This window comes from Myotis nattereri (assembly GCF_964212035.1).
Source record: "Myotis nattereri genome assembly, chromosome: 5".
Lineage (NCBI taxonomy): Eukaryota > Metazoa > Chordata > Mammalia > Chiroptera > Vespertilionidae > Myotis > Myotis nattereri.
This window is the reverse complement of record NC_138080.1, coordinates 5064380-5075219: the sequence shown is the minus strand read 5'-3', so window position 1 is coordinate 5075219 and position 10840 is coordinate 5064380. Positions and strand designations below refer to the sequence as shown.

General features: G+C 63.0%; 1 protein-coding gene across 2 annotated transcripts in view; it reads right to left on the bottom strand.

The window, feature by feature from the left end:
- Positions 1-2695: 2695 nt before the first annotated feature.
- Positions 2696-10840, bottom strand: part of FLT4 (fms related receptor tyrosine kinase 4) — a gene marked incomplete at its 5' end in the record, with an annotated part of 48330 nt that continues 40185 nt past the window's right edge. Inside the window, 4 exons of one of the 2 annotated variants that reach the window (XM_081093066.1) lie at positions 2696-5420; positions 6152-6237; positions 9135-9249; positions 10421-10563. In XM_081093066.1, the coding sequence (XP_080949192.1) occupies positions 5231-5420; positions 6152-6237; positions 9135-9249; positions 10421-10563 (534 nt within the window). In that variant the 3' untranslated portion in view covers positions 2696-5230. The remainder of the gene's footprint in view (positions 5421-6151; positions 6238-9134; positions 9250-10420; positions 10564-10840) is intronic. The other variant, XM_081093067.1, reaches the window with a different exon arrangement.

Genomic DNA, 10840 nt, shown 5'->3' with positions numbered 1-10840 from the left:
CGCCTTCCAAATCCCTCAGCTCTCGCTTCCCGGGCGCTGAATTCCTCGCTCAGCCCTTGGAGTGGCCCCTCAGTAAACCCCACTCCCTCAAACTTTGTCACTTCCAGCTCTTGCGGGAAAGTGAAGGGGTTTCTGTCTGCACATGCTGGCTCTGAGGCACAGGTGCCCCACGAGGTCCGGGACGGGATGACTCTCTCACCCTGTAGCGATGCTGTAGCCAGTAGTCCTAGGTGAATGGAGAGCACAGGGTGTACCCACTGACTTCCAGAACTCCCCAGTTGGGTCTCATATAAGGAAAGCATTTTCCCTACTACCATCACTTTGATTTGAATCCTAAAAACATGCTTCCCACCTCCTCCACCTGTTGTCTTCACTGAAGGCCCTGCATTAGCAGAGAATGCCTCTGTCCCTATATTCAATGGTTGCAGGGCATTTGTGTGGGTGGGTGTCTGTGGATGGATGGCTGAGTGGATGGATGGATGGATGGATGGATGGATGGATGGACGGATGGATGAGTGGATGGATGGATGGATGGATGGATGAGCGGATGGATGGATGGATGGATGGATGGATGGATGAGTGGATGGATGGATGAATGGATGGATGGATGGATGGATGGATGGATGGATGGATGGATGGATGAGTGGATGGATGGATGAGTGGATGGATGGATGAGTGGATGGATGGATGGATGGATGGATGGATGGATGGATGGATGAGTGGATGGATGGATGAGTGGATGAGTGGGTGGATGGATGGCTGGATGAATAGATGAGTGGATGGATGGATGGATGGATAGATGGATGGATGGATGGGTGGATGAGTGTATGGATGGATGAATGCATGGATGGATGGATGGATGGATGGATGGATGGATGGATGGATGAGTGGATGGACGGATGGATGGATGGATGGATGGATGGATGGATGGATGGATGAGTAGATGGATGGATGAATGCATGGATGAATGCATGGATGGATGGATGGATGGATGAGTGGATGGATGAGTGGATGAGTGGGTGGATGGATGGATGGATGGATGGACGATGGATGAGTGGTTAAATATATGGATGGATGGATGAATGGGTGGGTGGATGGGTGAGTGGATGGATGAGTGGATGCCAGAGATGATAGGTGAGTTGATGGAAGAGAGGGGTCTTGTCAGATGCCACTGTGGAGAGTGTCTTTCCCAGTTGACTTAAATGTTGCATTTGAAGGACCTGACAGTGGGGTCATGGCTTCTTCCTCAGTGTGGTCACTCGTAGGGACATTTCAACTCCTATGTCATCACCAAAGCTCTTCAAGATGGCAACTCACAGACAAGAAAATTAGGCTTCGGGGGGCTTGCCTAGCCCAGGGTGACCCAGCCGCAGGTGCCACATCCTTCTCGCAGCCCTGAGCAGCCCCAGAGCCCAGCAGGCCCATGCTCTCTGTCCTGAGCTCAGCACAGGGGCCTGGCCAGTGGTCCGGAGGGAGACCGCCTTGTCGGTGATGCTGCAGCCCCCTCTGAACCTGCATATCGACATCTGGGGGAGAGGCCCTGTGACGTGGGCACCGGCCAGGACCTTGGACACTCCCTGTGGCCCATTATAGGGGCTGAGTACTCAGCCTGGAGAGATGGCCTGGACCTGCTGAGGAGTGGCCTGGAGGGGTGCAGTGTTTGTGCCGGGGGACCATCACAGTAGCCACTGAGGAAAAGGCTTTTTTCCGGATATCCAACCTGGATAAGGGCCCAGCTAACAGCAGAGCCCTTCCTCCTCTCGCACGTCACCCTCAGCCGCCTCCGCTGCTCCTCAGAGCAGCCTGGTGTGCCGGCTCTCCCACCCAGGCCTCATCAGGCCCCGCTCTGTTCCTTCAAGATTCGTGCTTCTCTGAGCATAAATGTAAGTCCAAGCAGAGCACCCTTTCCCGAAACTTCCCTCTGGTCTTAAAGTAAAATCCAACTCCTAATTTTGGGCTTCCAGGCCCTGAAGGACGGTCCCCTGCCAACGTCTCCTCTCCCCCCCCCCCCCCCCCCCCGGCCCCTCCATCCTTCTGAGAGGCCTTTGCAGCTAACCTTCTTCCTGGGCAGGGCTCCATCACGTGCCCCTCCTTACGGCAGGGACTGTGCCTGTGGCTCCGTGGAGGACGTCCCCCGGCACCACGTGCAGCTCAGAGCAGGGCCCAGGGCAGTGCAAGGTCAGGATGGAATAAACAGCACCCAGGGACACCACGTGTGCCTTGGCCTCTTCTAAAGGACTTGATTCACGGCTCTCTGTCAAAAGAGGGAGCGGAGGAAGGTGGGGCCCCCTGAAGAGCTGAGGCCTGCGAGGAGGAGATGAAAGGAGAAGATTCCTAGCAGGCGGCAGGGCCGAGGGGCCTCAAGATGAGAACACACAGATGCTCCGTGGTGTGTCCCCCGTGGCCCTGCTCCTGCCAGCTGGGTTCTCTTTCCCGCCGAGTCCCGGGGCAGAGGGAGGGAGGCAGGGCTGGGGCCTGGGCGCACTGACGGCAGCCCCGCGCATCGGCCCAAGGACCAGAGGACAAGTGTGAGCGAAGCTCCCCCTGACCCAGGCACACGGAGTGGGCTGTCCGCCACGCGCGGGTGTGCAACACCAAGGCTGGGGCCTCATTCAGGGAAAGCGCTGAACTCGGCCAATAATATTGTAGAGTTAAGCCGTCCAAACCCAAAGGGAGGGCGCTCTTTTCTGTGTTCACGTTTAGATTTATTATAAAAGTAAGAACAACAAACCCACCACCTCTTCCCACTGGAGCTGAAAATGAGGCTTGAACAGCGGACACCACCCGGCTGGTAGTGGGTGGGGAGCAGGCACCCAGTGGGCCCTGGGCCCGGAGGAAGAGGCCTGGGTGGGGCAGGCACAGGGCCTGGCCGGCAGGGAGATCTTTGCTGGGCTCTTCTGCTCTCCCGGTTAGGTGCCCACAGGCCTGCGCTGACAGCCCTCCTGCGTGGCCCCCACGTGGAGGGGGCATTGTTGGCTTTCCCTCCTGAGCCTCCGGGGCGCTGCTGGGTGAGCCCTTCCCAGGAAGCCTGCTAAGGCCGAGTCCAGAGGGCGAGGGTCACGCCCCGGTCTGCGGCCACCACGATGCAGCCGCTCACTGGTGAAGGGATGTTGCATGGACACCCCCTGCAGGGCCACTGGCAGCCCTGCCGCCCTGTGCTGGCTGGCGCTCACCTCCTGGTGGGGGCTGAGACCGGGGTCCCAGCTCAGACGCCGACCTCGGAGGCTGGCGGGCACTCAGACGGGGAGGCGAGTGCCCACTCTGGGCCACGCCCCCACACCCACTGGCCACCAAGTTCCCTGTCACTTTAGATATAAAGTAGAAAGGGGAGCGCCTTTATGGCCCGCCCAACCCAGGCGGGGTGATCCCCGGGGCCCTGCTGCCTCCCTGGCGCCCTCTGCTGGGAGCTTTGGGGAGAGGGTGTCCAGGCTCAGCTGCCTCTGCCGCCCTTCCCTTTGGTGGCCTGTCCAGCGGCCTCGAGGCTTGAATCAAACCGTCAGAGAGAGCTGCCACTTCACAGAGCACCCATTCATCGTAACTCAAAGACTGGCATCACATTTATTATTATCCTTTGTTAAATATTTCAGATCTTTTCGGAGCACGCGGTGTACAGGGCATGGCAGGTGTTCTTCCTGGTACATGTCTGCGTGCGCGGCGGTGACAGGAGGAGGGTGGCCCGGGGCCAGGCTGTGCACCTGCAGCACACGTGGCTCCGCTAACAGCCTCTGGGCCCTGCTACCAGGTTCCCCTGAGACCCAGGTCTCACAGTCAGGTGACATCCAAGAAGCAGGCCCGCGGGGACAGCGGAGATGTCACCCATGTCGGTGCCCTACAGAAACGATACACAGTGGGGGGGGGGGGGGGGCGTCTGTGGGCAAGGCCCCGCTCGCTGCACGGCGCCTGTCCTGCAAGCGTCTCGTGTGTGTGTGTGTGTGTGTGTGTGTGTGTGTGTGTGTCGGGGGGGGGAGGGGGGTCTCTGGTGCTAACTGGGAGGAGGTGTATCTCCTCTGAGGGTGGGTGGCTGGGCAGTGTGAGCTGGGGTGGGGGTCTGAGCAGACTGGCTGCAGCCTGCAGAGGTCCTGGCTGCTCCCCGGTGACGACAGAGGCTTGAACTGCCAGGGCGCCCACATCAGGCAGAGACCAGGCGGTAGGAGACGGCCCCTGAGGCCACAGAACATCCCGATGCCTGGGGGCCTGGAGCGTGGTAGGAGACAGCCACAGAGGCCACAGAACATCCCGATGCCTGGGGGCCTGGAGCGCGCTGGGCGGTCCCCCGGGCCAGCCTGGGCGCCTTCCTGTGGAGTCCCCGCTCGGAAGGACCTTCCGGCTGGGCAGGGGCCTCGCGGGCGGCAGATCGGGTCCCAGAGGGGAGGACCCGGAGTCTTCTCAGGTGGGGCTGCTCGAGGCCGCCTGGGCCAGGCAGCGGGCGCACCTTCTCCAGGAGAGGCTGTGGCTGCGTCTGCTGTGACGGCGCCCACGGGGGCCAGGGGCAAGGATCCTCTAGATTCAGAGAGAACTTGCGCCCTTCAGACTGACGTTTTGAAAAGTAAATTCTTCATAGCAGCTCTGTTTCTGAAATTCTAATGAAAAAGATCCGCAGAATCGGGGGAGGGTGCGTTGTGATGGCCCTGCTGCCTGAGGGGGTGGCTGGTGGGGCTCAGGGAGGAGCTCCCCCACAGTTCCTCTTTGTGCTTCGGGATGGGGTCTGGCACCCTCCCCTCGGCCCGGGGGCGACAAGGGAAGGAAGGCCTTCCCCGGGGAGGGGCTGCGTGGAGGAGCAGTGAGTGAGGCGGGGCCGGGAGGCTGCAGCTCAGGCCTGGCTTCACCTGCAGCCCCTGAGACTGTCAGACCCTCGAGTTCCTCCTCAGAAAATGGGGGTCACGCTACCACCCACCGTCATGGGGCGAGGCCAGCAAAGGGGCATTCCCCTGGGAGTGCGGGGTCCAGGCTGGGCCCTGGGGATGTTAGCTACACGGAATCTGATCTGAAGGGAGAAGGGCCTCAGGGGGCCCGGGGGAAGTCCTGGGCAGGGGTGGTGATGGAGGTCGGGGAGCCCTGGAGCCTGGGTTTTGCTCTTCATGGCTGGGGAGGGGGGCTGACAGGGTGGAGGGAAGGCCTCCTGGCCGAACCAAAGGAGATGAGTTCCCAGCCTGGAGCTCCGACCCTCTGCCCGCCCTGCCAGGCACGGCCGCCAGCTGCGGGCGCCCCGGGCGGGCCTTGCTGAGCCTCCTCAGTAGCTGCTGTCTGCGAAGAAGGGCGCGCGGGCCAGGGGGGTGCGGTCGCCCCCGCCGCGGGGCCGGGCCAGCTCCCCGTACTCGCTGTTGTAGAACACCTGGCCCCGGTCGGGCCGCCGCCGCCGCCCCTGGGGGTCCGGGGGCGCCCCGGGCACCTCCACGCTCCAGCCGGGTCCTTTCCAGCTGCTGCACAGGGAAGGGCGTCAGTAGGAGGGACTGGACCTGGGCCTGGCTGACCGGAATCAGCAAAGACACACCTGAGTCAACTTAAGTGCGTGCCAGGCCGATGGAAGGACACACCGGCTCCACTTAAATAGCAAACCGGGCCAACACCAGGGTTCTCCCCGCCCCAGGCCTGGGTGTGGGACAACGAGAATGCCAGCTTCGGTCCCGCAAACCTGCTTCTCGCCAGCCCCGCCATCTCCGCAAATGGCACCAGCCCTGACCCCCGCGCTCACACAGCCGGCCGTCATCCTGCTTCCTCCCCTCCTCTCGCCCTCATCCAACCATCCGGAAGCCCCGTCTGTTCTAATTGGAAATACACCCCTGCCCGTCTCCATGTCCGTCCGGCCCGTACTCTGGAGCAGGCGGCCACCATTGCGCGGGCTGAGTCCCAGCGGGGCCTGGCTGCTGCGCTGTCTGAGCACTGGGCACGGTGATCATACTCGGCTTTACAAAGAGGGGGTGTCAAAAGGAAGGGAGGACACGTGGGGACCAGAACCGGGTGTGCTGGGTCAGGACGGTGAGGGGAAGGCGCTCCTTTGGGAAAGCCGGTGACAAAGGCCTGGAGTCCCAGAGCGGATGGCCCTGAGCACACGGAAAGGCAACGGGAGCCCGAAGGTTCAGGGAAGAGGGCGACGCACACGCAGGCCCAGCCCACCTCCCGGACCCCTAGCGGGAGGCTCAGGAAGGCCTACCTGAGCCCGCCCTCCGGCCGGTGCCTGCTCTCCAGCTGCTCAAACTCCTCGGAGGCCAGCACCATCCCGCTGTCCGTCTGGTTATCCTGTGCAGAGAACAGCGAGGCTGTGGCCCCCCGCGGCCCCCCGCATGGACCTGCACCGCTGCCAACCGGACACCCGTCTCCTGAGCAGGAAGCAGGCATCCGACGCCCCCTGAAGCGCGCAGGCGAGGGCCGTACGCCCGCCCGCCATAAAGGGGGAGACTGAGGCTTGTGCCCAGGAGGCAGCGAAGCTACAGCGCCCCATGCTGGGGACCTAGAAGGCAGCCAGGCACGTTTCCAGGCTGTTCGATAGGACGAAGGTCTCGGGCCTGGACAGTTCTTATTAAAAGCTATTCTTTTTTAAAAAGTATGTTTCATTGATTTCAGAGAGAGGAAGGGAGAGAGATAGAAACGTCAATGATGAGAATCATCCATCGGCTGCCTCCTGCACGCCTCCGACTGGGGATCGAGCCCACAACCCAGGCCTCCGCCCTTGACCGGAATCGAACCCATGACCTTTCAGTCCGCAGGCCGACGCTCTGTCCACTGAGCCAAACCAGCCAGGGCTTAAACGCTATTCTTGCTAAATTTCACAACGCAGCACCGTATTTTACAGACCAGCTGTAAACAGGATGACCTTGACAGGAACTCAACAGATAACTGTCGCCAACGGCAAAGAAGACGTCAACAAGCAATGACCAAGGCGTGTGCCTAGGCAATCGCCAGGCTTCCCTCGGGGCACATGGGGCACCGCTTGGCTACAGACCCCCGTCTCCTGGCGGCAAGTAGATGAAACCACCTGTGACAACCACAGTCTCTTGACCAGAGCAACCCAAGCAGTGAACCCCGCAGTTCGGTAACAAACACGGCAACGCCCATGGAGCTCTCCTAACAGCCCCCCTTTTGCCCGGAGGACCTGGGGAAGCAGGGGCAGCATCCCCAGTGGACGGGGACCTGCCCTCCAGGAGACCCCCGCTTGGTGCTACCACCAGAATGGCTGCCTGGCCCCCGGACAGTGAAGGGGTGGCTGCCTGACCCTGGCTCCTTCAGCGCTTCAGCAGGGAGGTGGGTGGGTGAGCCCTGGTCACTTCCATTAGCGTTTCCATTCCTGTCTGGGTCTCAGGTTGTTGGGAAGGTAGGTGCCGTCCGGTGCGAGCTGGACTTCGGCTGGCCAGGCAGGAGCTGCGTCTGGCACAGGTTCCGGGCTGACCTGGCCCTAACGCTGAGGGCCGAGGAACGCCTGTGGGAGCCCAGGCATCCTGGCCTGCTTGTCGGCCGGGTGCCCTGCAGATGGTGGGTTCTGTGTTTGTGCCTGGTCTGTCTTACAGTAAATGTGTCGCGATAGGAAACTCAAATTCGATCCCCGATGCAGCCTCTTGGGGTGCATGGTTCAGAACTGAATAAAAAGAGCCCTGATGGTTTGACTTAAAGAAATTAAGCACAGCCCTGGCCGGGAGCTCAGTGGTTAGAGCGTCGGTCCATGGACTGAAGGGTTGCAGGTTCGATTCCAGTCAAGGGCACATACCTCGGTGGCAGGCTCGATCCTCGGCCCCCCGGTGGCGCATGTGCGGGAAGCAGCCAATTGATGTGTCTCTCACATCCATGTCTCTCTCTCTCTCTGTCTTACCCATTCCCTTCCCTTCCACTCTCTCTAAAAGTCAATGGAGAAAGGATCCTTGGGGAGGATTCACACACACACACACACACGAAATTAAGCGTGTATATGAATGAAGAAATACGACGATTGGCTCGATGGTGGGAAGCAGCCTGTGCGTCCAAGGCAGCCTTGCTCCCGCCGGGAGTCCACTCGGACTTGGGAGGCACTGCTTTCCAGGTGCCGCCTCTGCCTCCTCGGGTTCCAGCATTTACTACGCACATCAGCCTCACCCTGGCAGCCCCCTCACCCCCCGTCCAAGGAGTGCACTTTCGGGGGCACCGCGCCAGGGGACTCAGTGGGAAATGGGAACGGCGCCCAGCGGTTCCCTGCAGCCACAGGCAGACGGGCCGCGCCACCCCCACCGGGACACACAGGGAGCCCGCGGTTTTGGGGGAGGGGCGCTGAGACAGAAGACAAGCGAGACAAGAGGCAGAGGTTTGGCTGTGGGGACGCGGGGGCCAGCCTGCGGCTAATGAAAAAGGCCTCGTGCCCCTGCTCTTCACAGCCTCTCATGCAAAGATGTCCTATCAGCCGGCGCGATCGCAGAACTTTTACCAGAGGTGCGATAACACGGGCCAAACTCCCTAGGAATTCTGAAAACAACAAACCAACAAACGAACACCAAAAAGCCCCCTAAGGTGATCTGATTGGACTGGGCCCGGCAGAGGGAAAAAAGCTGCTGCGATGGAAAATGTAGCTGAGCCGCCTGCTGGCCGAGCAGCTGCAGCAGGACGGCTCGGCCACAGGTGTGCACCTCGAGGAACCGAGCCAACAGGGTGGGCTCCGAGCCGCGTGGTGCGGAGGGAGTGGGGCTCGGGGCCGAGGAGTAAGTCACTGGGCCCCGGCCACGCGTCTGCAGGCGGCCGGGGAGGAGCGGACACTGGGTGTGAGCTGGAGGAGAAGGTGCTGGAGCCACAGCGCCTTTTAGCGGATTGGGCTGAACTGCAGCATGTGAGCCACGCGACCAGCAGGCGTCCTGGGCCTGTCCTCCCGCTCAGCCGCCCGGGGCAGGGCGGCAAGCCAAGCCTGCGAGGCCTGCTCAGTCCCCTGTCGCTTGGCCCCCAAAGCTGAGGGCTGAGAATGGGACCAGCCGCTGCTGGGAGAGAGGGCAGGGCTGCGAGTGCGGAGGGAACAGCTGAGCCGGCTCTGCAGCGGCCCCCCCACCCCCCGGCCCCCTGGCCCCCAAGGCGCTGAGCAGCCTGGGCATTGCAGGGGGCAGGGGGCTCTCTCCTGAGCTGGCTGCCGCCTGCCGCCTGCAGAGCCAGGAGGCCCTGGGCGGGGGTGCACAGCCCCTCCCGCTTACCGCCGAGGCCTTGTAGGTCGTTGGGGTCATGGGAAATTCTTCGAAGGTTTTCATCCTGGAGGTTCCCTGGGTCCCTCTGGCCAGGCTCCCCGGGAAGGACACACAGTTGTAGTATCTGTGGGGAGAACACAGCCGGTGCTGAGGAAGCACCCCACAGCCCTCCTGGAGCTCTGGCCCGCCCCCCACTCCGCTCCTGCCGGAAGGACCCTGGGCCTGGAGTGCTGCCCGGGCTCCCCCTGGGCACTCACACGCCCCCTGCGAGAGGCTTAACCTCCTGAGGACACTGCTGGGAGGCGGGAAGGGGCGTGGAGCGCACCCAGCGGGTGTGGGGAGGCTGGGGGGGGGTGTGTGTGGGGAGGCTGGGGGGTGTGGGGAGGCTGGGGGTGTGTGGGGAGGCTGGGGGGGGGTGTGGGAGGCTGGGGGTTGTGGGGAGGCTGGGGGGGTGTGGGAGGCTGGGGGGGGTGTGGGAGGCTGGGGGGGTGTGGGGAGGCTGGGGGGGTGTGGGGAGGCTGGGGGGGTGGGAGGCTGGGGGGGTGTGGGGAGGCTGGGGGGGTGTGGGAGGCTGGGGGGGTGTGGGGAGGCTGGGGGGTGTGTGGGGAGGCTGTGGGGGGGGTGTGGGGAGGCTGGGGAGGCCTTGGCCCTGGAGGCGGTCCTGGTGTGCAGGGGTGGGTGGAAGGAGCTGGCAAGAACCAGCTGGCTGCTCCTGCCCCCCGCTGGCTGTGGGGCTGTGATCTGCACTGGGGCAGGTGGGCAGGAGTCAGTGCCTCCTCCCGGCCAGGCCAGTGGGAATGTGGGGCGTAAACAGCCCTCAACGGGAATTCTGGGACCCAGGCTCCGTTCTCACTCCGGGATTCTGGTTAGTGGGTGGCCTACCCGGCTCCCAGGGCCCCTTCAGTGGCCCCTGGCCTCACTCCCCCGCCCCCCCCTCCCCCCTCGTCCTGCGAGGCGCAGCTGGCCTGGCTACCGCTCCCCGATGGGCACTCCCTCTAACTGAGCCTCCCGGCGGCTAGGACTGCAGGGGAGACGAGGGCAGGAGGACGAGGAGGCACAGCGAGGAGCAAAGCCGCAAGGCCACGTGCCCTGCGCCCTCCTCCCCGCGGACCAGGAGGCGTCACCACCAGCACCAGCTCTGCCACCTACGATCCCTGCGGTTCAGCGGGCATAGTGGTCTCCCAGCCCTTGTCGCTTGGTGTGTCCTTGCTGACTGATGAGGATAAAACACACACGTCTAACTGCCTTCCTGCTGGGGGGCCCCTGGACCGGGGCGGGGAGGGGGGGGCGCTGACCTGGCGGCCAGGCTGTGTGGGCGCAGGCTTGGCCGGCTGTCCTCCTCGGTGGCCTCGGCGACGTGCAGGGCTGTGGTGGACGCCTGGGAGCTGCCCTCCTCCAAGCTCAAGCCGCAGGACGCCAGGCAGTCCTCCTCCTCCTCCTGGTGGCAGAGAGGGGGAGGTGGCAGGAAAGGGGGAGGTGGCAGGGATAGGGGAGGTGGCAGGGATGGGGAGGTGGCAGGGATGGGGGAGGTGGCAGGGATAGGGGAGGTGGCAGGGATGGGGAGGTGGCAGGGATGGGGGAGGTGGCAGGGATAGGGGAGGTGGCAGGGATGGGGAGGTGGCAGGGATGGGGAGGTGGCAGGGATGGGGGAGGTGGCAGGGATAGGGGAGGTGGCAGGAATGGGGAGGTGGCAGGGATGGGAGAGGTGGCAGGGA